Genomic DNA, 21,252 nt, shown 5'->3' with positions numbered 1-21,252 from the left:
TCAAGAATTGGTACGCTCTTTTCTAGTCGAACTGGTTCGGAAAAACTGCAGTGGGCTGCTGGTTCCACATAGTGGTGGTGCGGCGCAGAAACTGCCTAAAAAACGCTCTGTTGTGGAACTTCGGACGTCAAAGCGGGTGGAATTTACTGTTCTGCCTCGATGTCCAATAATGAAACTTAGCTGCAGTTATTAAACTGAACAACTCCTCTGAACACTCTCCATGGGAAATATGGTGGAAGATGCAGAACCATCTCTACGCAACGCCAATTTACCAAGCCGCTCGGAAAGAGATTGATCGTCAACGATTCGAACTTCTCTTCGTTATTACTACATTATACTACTAAATAAAAATTAAAACTTGTTCTTACTAACGTAATTATCAAAATTACATACCGCATTGTTGTGTGTTAAACAATTGTGTTTCACGAAAATTGTTCACTAATTACAAACTCATAATTTGTCGAAACAACGCCATTAACACAAAACAACCAACACTTTAGCGATGTTTTTGTATACTGATATCATACGACGATTATCTTGTATCAGTGACGTGATAATCCAGAGATAATGATAATACGTAATACGTTCTATGAGATCAAAGGAATGGGCTTGAAGTGAACAAACCCATGGATTTCTCCTCCGAGCAAGGCACGTCCTTGAACCTAAAACTTGTCGGCGGATCTGAATGTTACGCAGGACGTCGCACTGTCATAAATTATTCAATTTAAAATAATTGTTATGTTCAGGTTTTATTTTAATAAATAAAAATAAACGAGTGTTTTGACTATTTCTATTTGATTAACAAATACTATTTGGTAACATATCAATTATATGAGATTCACAAACAATTTAAACCTAAAAAAGTTTCTAACTGGGAGCTTTATGGCAGACCTTAATGGCTGGAAGCCAATAATGATCATGTGTGAACCACCGAACTGTGGAATCGACTCCCAGTGGGGTTCTTCCCTGGCAGATAAGACCTTCAATTGTTTAAGAGATTCCTTCTCCAGCTTTTTCCAAACATCCAAGGCTATATTTCTCCATTCCCTCTTTTATCCTATTTTTAGGTCACCTCCCCTTGGTCCCGCTCTACACCCTTGACTTGCGAACTAGTAGTTCGTTCGTAAGTGTACTTTGTTTACCTATATGAATATAGTTATTTTGGGTTTCAGTTTCAGTTTGAAGCAAAACATTCTTCTTGCGTTGTTGCAGTATCGACCAAATAAAATCACTAAGCAACAAGCATTGTTAAATCGATTTGTTGTATAAGTGTCTCTGGAGAATTCTGTTAAAGTGAAAAAATGGGAAATACAGAGAGTAATGTAACCAGTGGCGTGAAGAAGCAGGCTGGCACGTCCACACAGAAGTTGTACAAATTAATAGACTTAAAAGGTCAGTGTTACTGGGTATAGTATAAGATTCAGTGACGAAAATGCGCTATATGACTCCCCATGTCAAAAACGTTTAACATACGGCAGTCATAGTTTCTCTCTAACCCTTAAATCCAGAGGGCAACTCTGATTCAGAACAATCTGCTTGCAAAGTATTTGTCTCTTTTCATTATTCGTAAACAGAATAAGCCAAAAAGAGACGAACGAGTAGGTACTTTTGTTGAACCTGTGATAACACTGATTTAGTTTTTATGAATGGATTCAACTCAATCATCAGGTTACGGTTCCATAGTTACCTATACATCATCCTATAACTGGGTTTTGGTCCCAACAAGACATCTAAACAGTAGTTGAGAAGGTGGAGATGTTTCAACACCATGGGAACGTGTAGCGTTTGACTGCATTTATTTAGTATTATCGTGTTTGACAGCCGTCGACAATGACCGAAGGCTCGTCATGACTCCCCAGACCTTGGACAGGATCTCACTTTGCCAGCTTTTGCTTGTGGATATTTATTGTGAAAATTCTGCCTTGCACATCAGAGTGAGTTGCGGAATTGATGACATATCTGACCCCTTCCCCCTCCTGATCCCTTGACCACATATCTCCTGCGCAGGGCCAGTCTCAATTAATACACGAGAATCGCCTTACAGGAGAAATGAGGATAATACATAGTTATCTTCTTGATATCTCGGGATATGTTACTTACTTTTCTTTTAATGTGTTGAAGGTGGTGGATTACTAGTAGACATGATGAAGCGAGCAGTTCAGAACAAGCAGTATGCAGAGATCGATCATGCTATTAAGACAAAAGTGGAGCCATTCCTGTATAACAGAGGCAAGGGACGGTACATACCGATAGCACATCTGGTATTGTTAAGGAATAAGGAGCGAGCGAGACATAAGCTGGTACTATACAATTTTGCTTGTATTTATACAAAAGAAAGAGAAACCGCGACGCTAAAGCCTTGTCCGGGTTTCAGATTTCTGAATCTCTTTCGTGATCGTTCTTCTTAATAGTCAAATAGGTGATCAGTCTGACACACACTGATTATGTTTCGATTGAAAGCCGGTTTCCTCACAATGTTTTCTTTCATCATTATCTATTATTTCATATAAATGCCGTGATTCAAACTAGGGTAAGAGAGCCGTCGCTGGACATGATTGTTGCAGTGCAGTTGTTTACCAGCTGACCTGGCGAATAACAACCGCCCAACAGTCAAGGAATGTCGTGTTTCTGATTAGTTGAACGAGTCATAAATTAAGTTATGAAAGAAATCACCACGAATTGTATTCCAATTTTATAATTTTTTACCTTCCCTGAACTTCCACAAATATTTCAAGATCATACGAGCTGGATCGGTCCAGCCACTCTCGAGTTTTAGCGAGACAAACGAACAGCACTTAATGTTACGTTAACGATAAAGTTACGTCATTATAGTTCGATAATAATCATATTACATTTTTTTGTGAATGAATGATTATTATGGGTTACGCCCGTAGCAAATAATAATTACATTTAGGTTACGTAAGTATTGGTTCTAATGAACAAAAATGTTATAGTTTCTTCCCAAAGTTCCGTTAAAAAAATATGCTTATGTTCCATAAGATACAAGTATCACTTATTCCACGTCATTAAATTTAAATAGGTAGACATCTCTACTCATCGGCAAAGAAGACAGAGGGTGTAGGCCGAGAGAAAAAGCTTGGGTAAAAAACTATCGGTACTCTTTCAAAATAGCAAATCATCAAACAACTCTTATTTTAAAACAAATATCGCAAAATAATTAGAAGTAGCTTGTGTAGTACTGGTCCAGGCCCTTAAACTATATAATCGTTAACTTTGTAGTAAGCCTTTTCACTCAGCTTTTCTTTAATGCATTTCTTAAATTTATTAAAAGGCACAGATAAGATAGCCTCTGGAATTTTTATTATAGTCTAGTACGGGGAAATTGGAGCCTGCGTTTGTTCCGAGTATTAACATTGTGCGTATGTTCTGTTCTAGTAAACTTATCATTTTTGTATACATACATAATATTTTCATAAATATATTGCGAGGGAAAGGTTATATATATATTAATTTCCTTGAATTTATCTCTCAGAGATTCCCTACATTTAAAATTATAGATTTCACGAATAGCCCTCTTCTGCAGGATGAAAATAGTCTCGACATCAGCTGCATGACCCCATAATAATAAGCCATAAGTCATTAATCTGTGAAAGTAAAATAAACAAGTCTAGCTGTATCGACATTAGTGAGCGAATGTTTTACCCACGTAAGCTTCAGATCTAAGTCTCTTCGCCCATCCGTTAATATCCGTGTACACTACATTCAGTTACCACCGCTGAGAGGCATGGAGAACCCTGACGAGGAGTTCGACATAGACAAAGACTGGCCTAACGTGACACAAGAGGAGTATGACGCCAACCCCTCAGGATTTAGGGAACTCTGCTGGGATTTAAAGGTTTGTTTGTCTCATTAGCAAACTCATTATTATAGAAATAGATTCAATAATTTTTTTTTCAATATTGTCACTTCGAGATTGTCTTTCACACCGATAAACACATGTTTAGTCGCAGTTTTTATATTTCTCACCTGGTATAGAGACAAGCGTGGCTGACGATATGATATACTTTGTTACCCATATGAAAAATAGTAATGCTTTCTGGTACATTTACAATAACGACCTCCATCGGGAACTTAATGAGGAGGAGGAGGCCGCCTCTATAATGAATAAGATTGTTGGAGCCCACAAACAAAGTCTCCAACACGTCAATGTCGAGGCAATTCAACTTCTCCACGAGTCTACTGAGAAGATTTCGAATTAGTGAATTAGTGTTAACGTTAGTCTTAAACAACAAGAACAGTGTTTTCCCCTTAATAGAGACTAAGTTATTGGACACTTTCGTATATTATATATCCTTCTTATTAAATTAGGTTAGATTTAAATTACTAATTAGTCTTAAGTTAGATTAGAATGTAATGCTCCATGATATCTCAGTGCAGACACATGTATTATGCATTTTATTAACCTCATATACGTATAATACAATAAAAGTACATATTAGTTTAATCTAAAATAAGAAAGTAATAAAACCTCCTTGAAAGTGGTTTAAATTTAGGAACGTGGTGCCGTGGGGGAGACAATCCTTCATCTCTGCTTGCTGAATGCAACATCGCTGCTCGCAGACTTGGCGAAACGACTCCTACGCTTCTATCCAAAGATGATTAACGATATTTACATGAGCGACGAATATTATGGTAAATCATTAAATTAAATGTAAAAAACACTATCGTCAGCACTTAGATGGTTTTGTGATGAACGAATGTGAACGCAGAAGGTAAAATTCTAAGGAATTCTTCCTCCAGCTTTCATCACCATTTGAGTCGACGCCGTTGAACTAACATTTAGCGTAACCAGACAATGCGTTTCTGGTCATCAGTTAAAGTATGGGGAATCCATCTGGTACAAAGCTTCCTGACGCCTAAATGTTCTTGTAATATTTTTTGAACTTGACTCATGTTTCTCTCGCGTTAGGTTCATTTTAACGTGTAACAAGACCTTTAGAACAAACGACAAATGAATGCAATATCCTACATTAGGTTACCAAAGAGTTCTAAAATTGAAATTCAAAAAAGTATTCATTAGCTAGAAATATTGCTAGTTTGAAACTGGCATAAAGTCAAAAGTATTGCCATAATATATAAAAAAAAAACATTGCTAGTGGCCAGTTCTAAACATTTTTAGTGTTACCCACGTACAAACGCCTATATAGTACCCTATCAGGCACACCTCTTGACAATACAGATATGCACTTATTTCAACCCATTTAAAGTGACGTACTTCGTTGCACATACATGATGATCCTGAAAGTCGTATAAAGCCTTTAAAACTCCTTAATTTACTTTATTTTTAATTTTAAGGTGAGAGTGTTCTCCATATGACTATTGTCAACGAGGACCCAACAATGGTGAAGTTTTTATTAGACGCTGGAGCTGATTATCACGAGCGATGCTTTGGTAACTTCATGTGTCCGGAAGACCAAAAAGCGTCCAGATCAGATTCGTTTGATCACGAATGGGTTAATGTTCAGCCAGATACGAATTATGAAGGGTTTGTATTTCTACTTTTGTGGAACAAATGGCTTCTAAGTCTGTAATAAATTGTATTTAACGTTTCATTTCTGAGTCACTCGTTGAAAATCTTTTTTTAACTTATTTATTTTGCAAAATAATATAATAATAATATGTTACATTAGAAAACCGCTGTGGTTTGTATTAATGTAACCATTGCAACCATAGCAGCCATTGTACAGCCATGTTATGTAAATTTTATTTATTTATAAGTAATCTAACAACGATACATTTACATGTTTAAAAACACAGACAATACATAAAGCCAAAACAGATTACGTTGATAAACAAAATATATCTAATTATATTTCACCCACCGGTGCACTCCAAAAAAACCAATTTATTATAAATTACAAATTAATATACTGCTCTTAAGCGCAATGCTTATTAGAACGCAATTCTTAAAACTAAGTACGATATCGAAGCGACGCCAGTGGCCTCCTTCGTCAGAAATCGTATGTTGTTAGGTGCAGTGTAAAAAGCTATCTACTAAACAGAAAACAAGTTAAGTAATAGATAAATAAAGAAAACTGAAATAAATAAAAAACAACTTAATATTTTAAAGACATAAATGAAATAAATAAAGAAAACTGAAATAAATAAAAAACAACTTAATATTTTAAAGACATAAATGAATTGTTACTGTAGAGGCGAAGACAAACGAACGTACGACATTCCAATGACATTAAAATATTTGCATGAATCTGCATAACAATATATTTAAAAGTGTTATTAGACATTTATTGTTATTGTTACGTTACATTGAATGCTTTGTATGATTTCTAACATCTTCTTCAGTCACACTCTTGATTTCTAAAGGATGTGTATGTCACAACTTCCTTCACTTCCTCTGTATTGGATAAGCCTCTGCGCCTGAGTGATGGTAAGACCTTTGCTTGATCGCTACAGCGAGTCTGTTGCCCTCCACTCTGCCAGTCACGATGAGTTTTTCGGAATCTCTATGTATAGTGTTACTAACAAAGTGTCGAATGATTTTTTACCCGTAATCCTCTTAGTTACTTTATACTTATACGTTACTTTCCTTAGCTGTGTTCGCACAACGGTCAAAATGATACACTTTGTTAGAGTCTCAACCAATTTCTTCTTGTGTTGTGTGAAATGTTTCAGTCCTTCCATACTTCGCAACAAATTAACAAATAAATATTTAAAATTGGTCCAGGCGTGTAATATTCGTTTGGGCAACTATTAAGAGAGTTTCATAAGGATTATTTTTATTGCATGTATTATAGTTGGAAACGTACATCATTATAATATTGTTACGAAGACGGGTCGACTGCAATGTTTCTAGATTTTTCCACTACTTAGAGAACTTTTCAGCAGGCCGTAATATGATTTCTGACCGTTTCAGGAGAGGGTCAATCACATATTAGAAAATTGTAATTCCCATAATGTTACCCTAGTTTTCAGGAAGCTGAATCATTTTTTCAGTCAGTTTCAGAACATGTGTAGTCGAGTGGTGCAGTTTTCAGAAGACCCGTTTTCAGGCGTTTTCAGGCCTAGTTATACTCCTTTGATGAAGGAATATTCTAGACAGAACTTTCTAGGTGTGGGACAAGGACGAAATGATATGAGAGAGAGAGAGAAGATCGGAACCTTCTCGAAACTTGACTGAGCAATGTGCGAAAGAGACAAAGAGTGCGGACGTTCTAGAATTGTGCAATCGCTACTCAGTAGCAAGCCCACCTAGAGAGTTCTCGAATATTGTTTAGAATTATTCCCAGGGATATATAAGCGAGCCGAAACGCGACTAGTCACCTTTAGTTTGGAATGCGATAACAAGAGAGAAACACCGAAGCGATAAAGTGCGAATAAAGTGATTACAAGTGATAAAGTACTGTGAGAAGTGTGCATAAGTCAAGTAATAAGTGATTGTTTTTGTGTGTTATAAGTGCATCTCTGCAATTAATTTGTGCTCATAAATTCCTCATTAATTTTTCAAGAAATAAACCCTTGAATAAATCTACGGCATTTTCTATCCGATCCCCAAGCTCGTAACAATATATAAGGCATCACTTATTTATTTTTCACGCGTGCATGTTGGTATTTCTAAATGAAGATTTTGACTACTCTGCGCCCTTTGAAAGCCCGTGGTTCGACGATCACAGAAGACATAATGGATAATCAGCAGATCCTGGTCTGATCTTGGAGTTTAAGGCGAATCTGAAAGCGCGAATTGCGTCTCGAATTCAACAATATAGAAAAGTGTGTATAAAACATAGAAAATCCACTATTAAGAGAATACCTAAATACATGGCTATATTTTTATACACATCGGTTAGTTATAGCTATAGTTTAAGAAGAACAGCTTCCATAAAAAGCTGAGTTTTAACGCTTTTTTTTCCATATTCTAAACGGCATCCATTTTTTTGCCTAAAGCGTTGCGGAGAAGTCTAATCTATATGTAAAACTCTTGTTTCATAGCTACGTGTACTGGGGAGAATATCCACTGAGCTTTGCTGCCTGTCTTGCGCAAGAAGAGAGCTATAGACTCATTTTGGCTCGAGGAGCAAATCCAGACAAACAAGACACAAATGGAAATACTGTGTTACATATGCTTGTTATATACGATAAAGTGGTAAGCACGAGTTATTTTTTAAAGATCTGGAGGCAAATGGGCAGGAGGCTCGCTTGATGTTAAGTGATAGCCGCCCATGGGCACTAGTACGCTATTTTCTTGAAGAAAGCTAAGTCTAACTCGTAATGAGTCCAAGTATAAACCTAAGTTGAAATGGTTCGAAAATACTACTGGTGGTGCGCGGCAAAAACTGCTTTAGTAAAGGTAAGTTGTCGGATGGACGTCCGATGATGATACTGATGATGATGATTTTTAATTTCTTAACTTATTACGATTGGAATTTTACAAATGATGAAAAAAAAATTGGTACATTTATTCTAAATGAATGTATTGTTCAATATAATGGTTTAAATTGTTTGCAGAACACATTTGATATGGCGTATGAAGTTGGGGCATCATTGAACATCAGAAATGTAAGGAACCTTACGCCTTTGACCCTGGCAGCTAAACTCGCCAGGACCGAGCTCTTCTTCCACATCCTGAACATAGAAAGAGAAATATATTGGCAAATTGGGGCAACAACCTGTGCTGCGTACCCTTTGGGGCAAGTTGATACTATTGATACCCAGACGGGGCTCATTAGTAAGGATTCGGCGTTAAATTTAGTTGTCTTTGGGGTAAGTGATAATATAGTGGCGCAAGGGCTGAAAAGTTCGCAGTCTAACATCGAAAAAAAATTTTTTTTTTATCGATTTTGATTTGACTTTTCAATAGCCTTCGAGAGCAATACAATTTTCGATACCATTTTTAGTAACGGCTTCGGCGAGTACCTCTTTATCAGCGAGTATTCTCCTGAGGCCTGAGAACAGCAAAAAGTCACTGGGGCCAAAGTTGAAGCTCAGTAATAAGATCTCATTCAGAGACCAGATAGCATTAATCCTTTTGACCGAGCAATAGGCCTAAAATGGCATTTCTTTGATATTATTTAATCTTCTAATTAAAAGTAAGGAATTGCGTTTAAATAATGAAAGCGTGATTGGTGAATATTGGCCATATATCACCAGTGAGTGTTCAGTCGGTTTGAGGCAGGGGCAGCGAGAAAGTCCTACTCATATACTCTGTACACTTCCCTGTGCGGGTTGAACACTGTACTTGTTAAGAGACTTTAAATATAATTATTATAAGGTCCAATTTATGTTTGCTGAGCGTTTCATCAGCTACCCACAAAAGCATTTCGCACCAATTCGAATTCTAGCTAAGAGCGTACAAATTCCTAAAAGGCTGGCAAAGCGCTTACGAGCCTTCTGGCAATTTGAGTATCCATGGACGGCAGTATCACATAAGATCAGGTGCACCACCTGTGGCCTGCTCGTTTGCCCCGTGTACTATAAAAAATATCGATTTTGTGGCTGAAGGGAGCATCCTCGACCAGTCCAATCACTCGCCTGCAGACCCCATTGGCTACAGTCGGGAAGATGTATATACTATATATCTTTAAAGAGAAATGCTTTGTATATACCCTGGAACACTCTAGTTCCAGGGTATGACATGATCACAATGATTCTAGCCGTTGATTTCTACGAATGTATAACATTTTTAGGAAAAAGACGAACATCTCGAACTTCTGGAAGGGATGTTGATAGATCTACTAAAAACAAAGTGGAATACATTTGTAAAATTTCGTTTCTATCGGCAATTTATTCTGTTTGCCTGTTATTTCGTCGTGTCTCTCGTCTGCTTCACACTGCGACCTGGGCCGCCTGACCGGGCGCTGAATTCCACTGTAGTGAATACTACAGTAGCATCTATTACTAATATTGTTGACGCTGAAGTGACTCCTGAAGTTGGTGAGTATAATTAGTTCTTTTAAGACATTAAAAGTCAAATGAAACACTTTTCTTGAAGCTGAGTAACTGGGACTTTAATAGTTTAAATATGAGCTTATAACTCAGATAACATTAGGGGACGCTGGATTAACAAAAACCTAACTTGACCTATTGAATAGTTCGTAAATCTAAATGACACTTATGTTATTGGATATTATCGGAAACGAGAATGTTAAATTACAATTTATGAGTGTGGTAAATACGAATTTTGGCTTCAAGTGTGCAATGTTCCAATATTTTGTTAGCGCTTCTAATTATTAACTAAAAGATACATATGAAATTTAACTAATGTTAAAAAATAACTAAAACTAAACAAAAGCTGAAACTTCATTAAGTGCGTGATACACAAAGTGATTTTTTGTTATTTTGTACTAACAAAAGTATTATGATTTCAGAAAACTGTACTCTAATCCGTATAGCTGAGAAACTGGCTGTCGAGGTTTTTAATAGAAGCAAAGTCAATGAAACCAAGTGTGGACATTTTAAGAGTCATCCCAAAGCTAAAAGTGAGTTAAAAGTAAGATCTCTGTGCGCAAACAATACACGCTCTTCCGGTGAAGTATCGTGAGGAAACCTGCATTCCTTCGATTCAAATGGACGACGTGTGTCAGGCACGGATGGCAGTTAACGTGTTAGGAAAAATAAATAATTCAAAACCTTTAGGAGACCATACACATATACACCATCCTATTTGGTCGGCCTATCTATTACTTTGTTAAAGTTCAATTTGTTTTAAAAAAATGCGTGCGTGTACTAATGATCTACTATATGCAACTTTACAGAAATTGGTTAAATAAAGTTTAACAATAGGCTTTTATTATCATAGACATGAATACAAATAATACAATTATTTCATTTTACCTTATCACTACTAAGACTATTACAGAATTTCGTTAATTGAAATAGAATTATTACTATCATTGTTATCGTTATTATATATTTTTGTTATTAATGGCTTCGAATAATCCGTGGTAGGGACAAGAAAACGTAACGGAAAAATGTGACGCGTAACCGAAAAATTTCAAGAAGTTTCACTTCAAAAATCTTTTCAGCCTCGGATCCAGCAAAGGAGACAGATATGGAGGGCTGGTGGGAGGATCTAACTGAAGAGTGTAGATTGATGAACTTCGATTCTTCGCAGGCTAAGGTAGACTGAATTTAATGTTTTCTTTGGATTAAGTTTTTTAAGTGAAAAATTTAAATAATTTATTTCAATTATTGAAAAGGCCACTTTTGAAAGTCGAAATTACAAGTCAAAATTTTTAAAAAATGACTCCTTCCAAAATATGGTAGTTTTTTCAATTTTTGAAGTGAAACTTTTTTATCGCCGTTGGAAAAAAATTGCTGTCACATTTTTCGGTTACGCGTCCCATTTTTCCGTTACGTGCCATTCGAAGCCAATAATAAAAAAAAATATATAATAACAATAAAAATGATCGTAATAATTCTATTACAATTAATGAAATTCTGTAATAATCTGAGTAGTGATAAGGTAAAATGAAATAATTGTATTATTTGTATTCATGTCTATGATAATAAAAGCCTTTTGTTAAACTTCATCTTATTTAACTTTATTTAACCAATTTCTATAAAGTTGGATATAGATCCATTTTTCGGTTACGCGCCATCTTTTTCTTGTCCGTACCACGGTTGATTCGAAGAGATTCTAAGCCATTAATAACAAAAATATCGATAGCAATAATAGTAATAATTCTATAACAATTAATGAAATGCTGTAATAATCTTAGTAGTAATAAGGTAAAATGAAATAATTGTATTATTTGTATTCATGTCAATAATAATAAAAGCCATTTGTTAAAGTTCATCTAATTTAACTTTATTTAACCAATTTCTGTAAAGTTTGCATATAGAAGAGCATTTTTCGAAAAAATAAGGTCATAAAGAAGTTTCACTTCTTACGTGTGTACACTAGTACACCCACATATTTTTTTTTTGTATACATTGATTTGATAATTATATGTACGTTCGTTCCGCAACCAAGACTTCTTAGTTCCACCAACCCCCGCTTGCCTTGAATTTTGCCTATCATTATAATCTGCAGAAGAGTGAACGTCTTCTTCTGCACCTCCAGTTTGACTGCCGTACGCCAAAAATGCGTTTGACTGTGAGCCATTTTGTTGCCACTGGTTTGTGAATCCCTTATTGCTAATCCCTGATTTACCATAGGTAAGAATATGCACGGAACTAATGTTATGGCTCGGAGCCCTCATATATATCGCGGCAGCTCTACGAGAAGCCAGGTTTCTTGGATTGAAGATGTTCTTTGAGAATTTGAGTACGGTACCATCCAGGTAAAGTCAATTATAAATTACCTAGGTGATACGTTAATATCCCGAACTGTTCCAAGTTGAAATATACCTGATCTATTTAAGGGCAAACATACACTTACGAAATTAAGCACATGTGCTTAGGAGCCTAAATAGACCTCAAATACTGTTGTACAGTTCTAACAAGATACAGGTCCAATTATTTTTTTTTAGTGGGAAAATCTCGTAATTTTCAATTGTTAAAAATATGTTTGAATAATTTATTATCATAACGAAATAGATATTTTACATGAGAAGAATAATATTAGTTAACCTACATAGTAATAATAATAATTATAAAAAGTTTGGTCCCGATACTTCATAATTGTCTATAAAACTATTCCAAATATATTACACCCCTACATTAAAAAAAAATCTTTAAACAGGTGTGACCACACATAAGTAAACATTGTAATATGCCATAGAGTATAGAAAAAAAGTCTAATAATTGCGCGCCAAAATAAATCGAATTTCTATATTCTGTGTACATCATAATTCTAATATTGTAGAGTAATGTTCCTGTTCTCTTGTATCTTAATGGTCATTCTGCCTTCTCTTCGCTTATGGTGTGCTGATGAAGCTGAGGACCATCTGGCCGTGATCATTATGCTAACAACTGCACCTTATTTCTTGTTCTTTTGTCGGTGAGCAAAAACAATAGATTGTGTCTATGTCTAATTATAGTTTTAATAGTAAACTTTTTTTTAACTACTCATTCAAATTGTCTTCAATTTATTGCCAGTTCTCAATGCAAGGACTGAGTAGAAGTAGAACAAGAGCTGGCAATAAAATCTCCGCCAATACTTTCAATCTTCCAATACATTATGCTTGAACAATTACTAGACATGGATTAAATCGTATTAAAAATAAAAACAGTGTTTAATCTCTATTAGTAATAGGCATAGCGATATTAGACCACGTAATTATAATATAGTTAAAATGATATGAAAAAGTTTATGGATGAAATTAATATCTTTCTTGTATTTGGAGATTTTTGGAGTCTGGAGTTGCCACAAATTATACAGAAATATTGGTACTTCGACATTTTCGTTTCGTTCGAAGTTATTTGCGATAATTTTTAATTTTGTACTTTTAATTGTTGTTTTAATATTGATCAACTTACATTAGCGTTGATACTTATGAAAATTTATGTTAGAGATTTGTTTTATGTTGAAAATATCAATATCATGATCAAAAATGATTCACTATTTCACAATGCAAGAGTTAAAATTATCATAAATAGTCAACTCTATTATCTAAAGGAAATACGTCGAAGTACCTATAACCCTGTATAAAGCTTTTCACCTTGTCACACATTACACTTTCCTACTAATTAATTTGCAATTCACACCCATGCTCCAACAACTTACAAGACACGTTACACAATTGAAAATACCAAACACTACTTACATAAGAAAGAATATATTTCGACCAAGTCGTTGTCGCCTAAACTGGTCCAAAACTAGTAAACAATAGTAAATAGAATCGCATCCAAATCCTTATTTTTGACATGCAGGAGTCATTAGCAGCGATAAGTCTTGATTTAATCTTGATAAAACTTAAGAATGTCAATAAATACCATTTACAAATACCGGCAAACATCTTGAACAAATGTCCTTGCTTTAGAAGCGATTTTAATCATGTATCATTTGGCGGCAGAGTGACGTGTCGATCGCGTGATTAGTACATCAGTTGACGTTTGTGTCCCGCGCTGTGTACGATGCGCAAACTTTCCGCCACTCCCTTGTTGAATGCTGAAGAAGTTTGCCGGTATCTGTACCATACAGTACATACCGATACGACAAGTTAAGTTGTTAAGGAATAAGGAGAGAGCGGGGCATAAGCTGGTATTATTATAAAAAAGAAGAGAAAGGCAAGTGACGCTTCAAACGTTTAGGTCTGAGCCTCATATTTCTGAATCTGTTCCGTGATCATTTCAAATAGGAAACTAGGTGATCAGCCAGCCTGACGCAAGTCGTCGACTGTTTGGGTCTAAGGCAAGCCGGTTTCCTCGCAATGTTTTCCTTCACCGTCCGAGCGAGTGTTAAATGCGATAGAAAGAGAATCCATTGGTGCTCAGCCGGGAAAGACCTCAGGGATGAGAGTCGCACGCTAAAGCCTCTAGGACAACAGTCCTCAATGTCAATGGACAATCATATATTTTTTTCAGTGGTTTCAAAACGGTTGGTCCATTCGTGGTGATGATTTATAGAATGGTGATGGGGGATCTATTGAGATTTGTGTGTATTTATCTGGTCTTCGTTATGGGATTCTCGCAAGGTAACTCTCCTGTTCTATGCTGATTGACTGACTGAAAATATTCTTATTGTGCAAAAATGGTTGAAACATAAATGTGTTATGTCGAAGTCATTAAGTAAAACACTGTTTACATGTCAAAAGGAAGAGACTGGCTGCCCACGACACAGGGAATTGTAGTACACTTTATATTCTATTTATTGTGTTTAAAAAAGACTTCTCTTTTCTTTCTTTTTCTTTTTTTATATACAACTTTTGTATTTACAGCGTACTATATAATATTTCTATCCTTCGACAATCCAAATACACCCGAAGGAGTCGATGATTCGGTCTCGAACCCCATGCCTTCCCCGATGGAGAGCATCATGGCGATGTTCCTCATGTCGTTGACGACTTTTTCGGATTACTTCAGCGCCTTTGACAGAACTGCGCACGAGACTGAGGCCAAGGTAACTAATATTACTAATAATACTAATATTATAAAGAGGAAATGTTTGTTAACGATTTTGTTCAAAAACTACTTGATAAAAATTATTTCACCATGCTGCATTTTTTGTTGTGTATTCAACATTTATTTCGAATTTTATAAATGTCCAGTTATGCGAAAATATTTCACAATAAATAAGCACACGCCAAAATATGTTTAAACGGAAGATAGAAGTGATATGAATGTAATACGGGCTGTTTAATAAATAGTTATAATGGTATACATTTTCCTTGGAAAGAAAAATAAATACTGGCAGGCTAGTAATAATAAAAAAAAACCTTTTGTTTGCGGTTTATTCCCTTTGGACTCTTAGGCCGTAGGGTTTAGGTGCACAGGTTCTAATGTTTTAAGATGACGCCTGGTACATAGTACCGGTGAACTCAGAGCTGGTGCTTTCCTCAACGAATAAATATCGCAATACAGCGAGGAAATGCTGCCAGCGTTAAAGGTACACTGTCGCAGTGACCAACTTTTTAAATTTGTTTTAATTTTCTATTTGTTAATTTTTGTTAAGATACTGTATATTTGATTGTAATGTTTAGGTTTTATTAAAAGATATATCTATCAAAATAATACTTTTTAAAGGAGAATCCTTGTCTAATGTCTTGAATTAATTTTAATTTATTTAGGCGTACTAAACGTTGTGAGTATTCTGTATCAGAATCAAATGTAATATATTGCAAACGTCCTTTACAGTTGTCAACCATTTCAATGGCTAAAAGTCAAAGGTTTATTGCTTTAAGAAATTACGGTACATGTTTACAACACAAAAGGCGTGACGGAATACTGTTGAAGCCATTCGAAGTGGTTGATTGAATTGACAAGTGACAGTTGCGGCTATGTATAAGCTTTTGTTTATATAACAGAGATCAAACGGGCAGGAAGTTCAACTGGTGCTAAGTGTAAGCCTTTAGACATTGGCAGGAGGCTCGCAAGGGAAGTTCGAAGGCTTTGAAGATGAAGAAGAATAACCGGTGATACGTATCGCCGTATCGTATACATATATTGGTGTAAAAATCTAATATAACATTAAGAAAAAATACCAAAGACCTACGGACAATACGGACCGACGTGAGATGGACGAGATATGAATAATTGTCACTTGGTTGTCATAACAACCTAATTTCTAATACAAAGGCAATATATCCCAGCGAGTTTTATTGGAAAATTCAATTGCCGTTTATAGCATTTTCTTTGCTGATTATTTATGTTTCCCGTTTAATCCTTCCCTGAACTTCCTCACATTTCGAGATCATATTTGCCAAATCGGTCCAGCCAGAGTTTTAGCGAGACGTTTATTTATAAATACAGAGAAAATTATAAAAATCTCATTAATAATAGTTTATTAGAAAAACTTACAACTTTTACGTTTTCTAAGGCAGTTTTTGCCGCGGACTACCACTATGTCGAACCAGCTACCCACTCAAGTATTTCCGAACCAATTCGCCTTAGAACTCAAGAAAAGAGCGTACCAATTCTTGAAAGGCCGGCAACGCACTTACGAACCTTCTGGCAATGTGAGTGTCAATGGGCGGTGGTATCACTTAATATCAGGTGAAGCTCCTGTCCATTTGCCCCCAATTCTATAAAAAACCTTGTTTTCAATTACATATTTTACAGTGGAGACTCTTTTCTTGAAGGACTCAGTGGAGAAATGGTTTGACAGATTTTTTTATATAGATTGTTGTTTGACATCCTGGAATAGTCCTCAAATAAAATTAAAAAAAAATGTTTCAACTCCCAGTCTTCAATTATCTTACTTACCGTATACAATGAGTATAATAGTTTGGTCCATATGACAGTGTACCTTTAACCTCAATCTAAATTGCAACTCAGATACGAAAAAGGCCCAATTACTAAGACCTTCTAACTGACTTAAAAAATCCCGTGTAAGTTGATCTTTGACGATCTATTAAATCGTTATATAATCTTATTAACGACTCTGAGTACTGTTAGGCAAACTCCGAATTTAACGGTGATTATGGGGTCTTTAAAAATGGTTGGTGAATAATGAATACGAATGAGTTATGTAGCAATAATGACGTAACAAAAAATGCTATTCATAATCCCCTCCGTAGATGTCATTTGAGATCAGTTTTAGTTCGATTTCGGTAGATACAATAATTACTTTATTCTGCCTAGACAATTATGAAACTCTGTTGCAGGGATTGATCAGAAAATCCAAGCGAAATAAGAGAATTATCACTGTATCACATAAATTCAAAACTACAAAAAATAGGCTACAAGTCCTAAGTTATAGTATTGTCTTTTGTTAGCATAGCTTTTACACATTAGGAAAACACTTTTTAAACGGATTTACATACAGTTATTTTTCCGACGTTTCCCGTGCTTTACAGCGTGCGTGGTCACGGTGACTGAATACAAAAGGACTTTAGTAAATAATTATAAGTTTATAATAATAATACATAGCTTCAATCCGTTTAAAAAGTGTTTTCCAAAGTCCTAAGTCATCTTTTAATATACGCGACATGGTTCTAGGTGTTATCTTCATCTCTCGAGATAAAATCTTTAGTTTTCGGACAGGTGTTCTTCGAATTATTTCCCTTACTGATTTGACCAGATTTTTCGTACGAACACTACATTACAGAGAGATTACATTAGAGGAGGTCTCGAGGCCTATTAGTAGTCCGGTACATAAACATTTGACTAATACCAAGCGTATGGAGAGTTTTAAAAATTGCATTTTGTGTACTTGGTGTAATGTTATCACAGCGATTCGGTTCTCTTTATCACCACACTCCATTTTAATCAAAATATTGTACAATATATTGGCGCCTAAATGAGAAAACTTAATTGTATAAAAATGACAGATTCCAAATTCAAATATAATATTTTCTTAATTTTGAATTGTAACAGTATTTATGGCCAGACTAATTATAGTTTTAAGGTGTTGCCAACATTCGAACCCAGGCTAGAGCACTTTAAGATTAGAGAATCGTTGAACATTAATTGATTTATAGTTTGCGTTTGAGGTATTTAAAAATAAGGTTGATTGCCACAACCTTTTAACTTTTTTTCCTACAACAAAGTTCACCAAAGAGAGAGTTTATATGAATTACAATTTAGCCTAGATACAATAATTATGACTAATAAGTAATATTATGCTGACTTAAAGGATTGAACAGGATATATTCGGAAGTGGGCTGATCGGTTTTAGAGAAAGCATTGTTAGGTGCCTATCTCGAACCTAATTCGCTGTTTTCTGATGATTTTTTTATTTCTATTTTTTTTTTACTTAACCAAAAAAATCTTCTAATTTTATTGTGTGCTTATTTTATCTTATGTTTCAATTGTTATACACACAAGACGAAAGATTTTGTAAAATATGCAGGAGATTAAGTACAATGTATGATGTGGTAAACTTTAATAAATAAAAAAATAAAAAATAACAATGTCTACTCAGTTTTCACTAATATAAAGCATATGAAGGCCGCTATTAATTAAAGCCTATATTTCAGCTCCTCTTCGTCATCTACATGATACTCGTTGCCGTATTGCTAGTGAACATGTTAATCGCCATGATGGGAAACACATATCAGAAGATCGCGGAGACTCGTAACGAATGGCAGAGACAGTGGGCCAGAATAGTTCTAGTTGTGGAAAGGGGTGTTCCGCCTGCGCAACGGTTGAAGCAACTCATGACCTACAGCCAGCCTATGGCTAGCGGAAAGAGAGCTTTAGTGTTACGGATTAATCAAAAGGTAATTAACAAAATTTATTTACTAACGTTCACCAAGTTAACGAGGTCACGGCAATTGGTAATGAAACCGGTTTATGGAAGAACAGTGTTGGCCTAGTGGATTCAGCGTTCGACTCTCACTCCTGAGATTGTAGGTTCGATCGCTGGCTGTGCACCATGTGTTTCCATGTGAGCATCGTAAAAAAACCTTGAGGAAAACGGCTTGCCTTAGATGGGTCTAAGTCCTGTGTCAAGCAGTAAGCTGTTCATCTACTTATCTATTTGATCAATCATGAAAGAGATACAGAAGTAAAAATGTCCAGACCTAAAAGGGTTGTAATGTTTTAGATTTCCTTGAGCCTAAACTAATTGTATTATTAACTTGAAGCTTCTATGTCTGTTAAAAATGCCTTGGGGTTTTGATTATCGGTCAGGGAGTGAGTGACAAAGTTAAGAAATTTTAATAGTTATAATTCTTAAACAAATTCAAAATTCAAAAGGATTTACAATGAAGTAAAATGAAACTTGATAAATACTATGTTTATTGTTAATTGAATTCATTTTACACATTGTAACCACAACTAAGTTACAGGGGGCGAAAATGGTCTGAACTGCTTCGAGAAAAGAATGGTATGTGCAGATATTTCGCACGACACCCAAAATCCTCCTCACTGATATCAAACTTTAGTGTCACAAAATGGCCGCTTGAATTATAAATCTAGCAACATTTAGTTATTGTAATGTTTATAGGATGAAGACAAAGAAGAGATGAAAGAAATTCTAGAAATGAAGCGAACACATCAGCGTATTGTCGCAAAGAGGAAGCAACGGGAGATTGACTTGAAGAATGGTCCAATCGCGTCACCGATACGAAACTATCCTCTTAGAAAATAGTCGTAACAAAGTTGTATGTAGAAAATATACCCTTTTCTTTCTTGAGAGGCCCTTTCATCTCTTAAAAACACTTTTCACTAACCATTAAAACAATTATATATTCATCAACAATTTTAAACATCTTCTCAACCTGTCCTATCCTGCAACTGAAAGTTTTCTTCTTGTGTAATAGTAGTTTAATCATGAAATTGTAAGTGTTATACTTGAGTATTTCAGATACGTTTTACTTAACGCCAAAAAATACGACCTCCACTTTGCCTTCAACGTGCCTTTGAGTTCAACTAATCATACAAGTCAAGTGACTTCTTAGACCCAAACCTGGCCACAGACGTACATTTTCGTTGAAAAACTTAAGACAATGGTTTGGTCAAAGTACCAACTATAACTATGTCAAACGAAAGACTACCTGCCCACGCAACAGGGGTAGGTGCTTGTGAACTCTCTTTTTAACTAATTCTTTTTTATTATGAATGATAATGTTTTTCCTTTATTTTTTTTCTTTCGAACAAAAGTACTTTATTCTTTCTGTCAAATTGTTTTTGTCTTTCTGTCAAAACATTTATTTTAAACAGAGTATCCGCTTTACTAAAACTACTTAATAAAGTTTATTAAGATTTCCAGTAGTTTTTATTCTTCCTCGCAACCCCAACTGCCTTTTATCTCTTGTTGAAATACTAAAGTCGTCAGTTCGTAACTAACAAAGTCATTTACCACAATAATAATAATAATTATTGTATATATTCATGACAATTAGAGATTTCTAAGTGTTTTGTTACATAGCAGGGGCCAAATTTGGTAAAATTTGTCATAAAATTTCAATTTCGAATGTATTTTGCGGTTGTCATACACATGGACGGTAGCTTTATTAAAATGATTTATTCGTATAGGTAATTTGTAAGTTATGGAATACAAAATCCAGTAACTTCTATTGTATCACAAATAACGATGGCCGTCGATACAAAATTTATACTAAAATAATAAGTTCTGAGTACATACATCGTTACGTTGTATCCTTTCCAAGATGAGAGTCACACAATATTCAGTCGAAAGGATTTGGAGAAAATGTATTAGTTTGGGACCAAAAGAGGTTAGAACATCTATATTAGCAGTTCTAAAATCAAGAACATAGAAAACAGCAAAAAAAAATCTACATATTTCCATCACGGCAATGGTGTACAATAATGTTATGGCGCATACTTTAGAAATCAATGATTCAAATGGATAAAAGAAAGTACATTTTGGCTTTAACTTAACCGAACCTGATCACAAACTTAGAATAAAAAAGAACCTTATCTAACCTTACTAACTAACTGTGACAATATAATGTTTTTTATAGAACAGGTTAAGGTTAAGGTGGAGCCGTGATTCGACAAATTTACCAAAATCTCTTCGCCACTCCATCGTGTTTATTATCATGGTTACGATTTTAATTGATGTTAAAAATGGTAACCATAGTAACGGACGCAGTTTGTGACTACAGATGGGTCAAAAAGTCACCATTGGAATGGCTCAGTGGGAAGAAAAAAGACAGGACGCCTACTAGAATCCTGGGAAGATGAATTATGAGATAGCGGGGAAAGATTAGAAATAGCGAAAATGAGAGACAAATGGAAGAATTTGGAGGAGGCCTTCACTTCGTC

General features: G+C 35.3%; 1 protein-coding gene across 1 annotated transcript; it reads left to right on the top strand.

Annotated features, from left to right (window-relative positions):
• The first annotated feature begins 1,301 nt into the window (after nt 1-1,301).
• Nucleotides 1,302-19,612, top strand: LOC123717866 (transient receptor potential cation channel subfamily V member 5). The gene is made up of 16 exons (XM_045674114.1): nt 1,302-1,392; nt 2,122-2,300; nt 3,728-3,856; nt 4,515-4,653; nt 5,317-5,506; nt 7,969-8,122; nt 8,485-8,739; nt 9,663-9,909; nt 10,344-10,454; nt 11,013-11,095; nt 12,136-12,260; nt 12,785-12,919; nt 14,446-14,555; nt 14,799-14,980; nt 18,498-18,740; nt 19,469-19,612. The coding sequence occupies exons 1-16, from the start codon at nt 1,302-1,304 to the stop codon at nt 19,610-19,612; spliced, it is 2,517 nt and encodes an 838-aa protein (XP_045530070.1).
• The last annotated feature ends 1,640 nt before the right edge of the window (nt 19,613-21,252 follow it).

The sequence above is a fragment of the Pieris brassicae genome, chromosome 13, assembly GCF_905147105.1.
Source record: "Pieris brassicae chromosome 13, ilPieBrab1.1, whole genome shotgun sequence".
Taxonomy (NCBI): Eukaryota; Metazoa; Arthropoda; class Insecta; order Lepidoptera; family Pieridae; genus Pieris; species Pieris brassicae.
The sequence above is the reverse complement of the archived record's forward strand: the minus strand, read 5'-3'. Positions and strand labels throughout refer to the sequence as shown.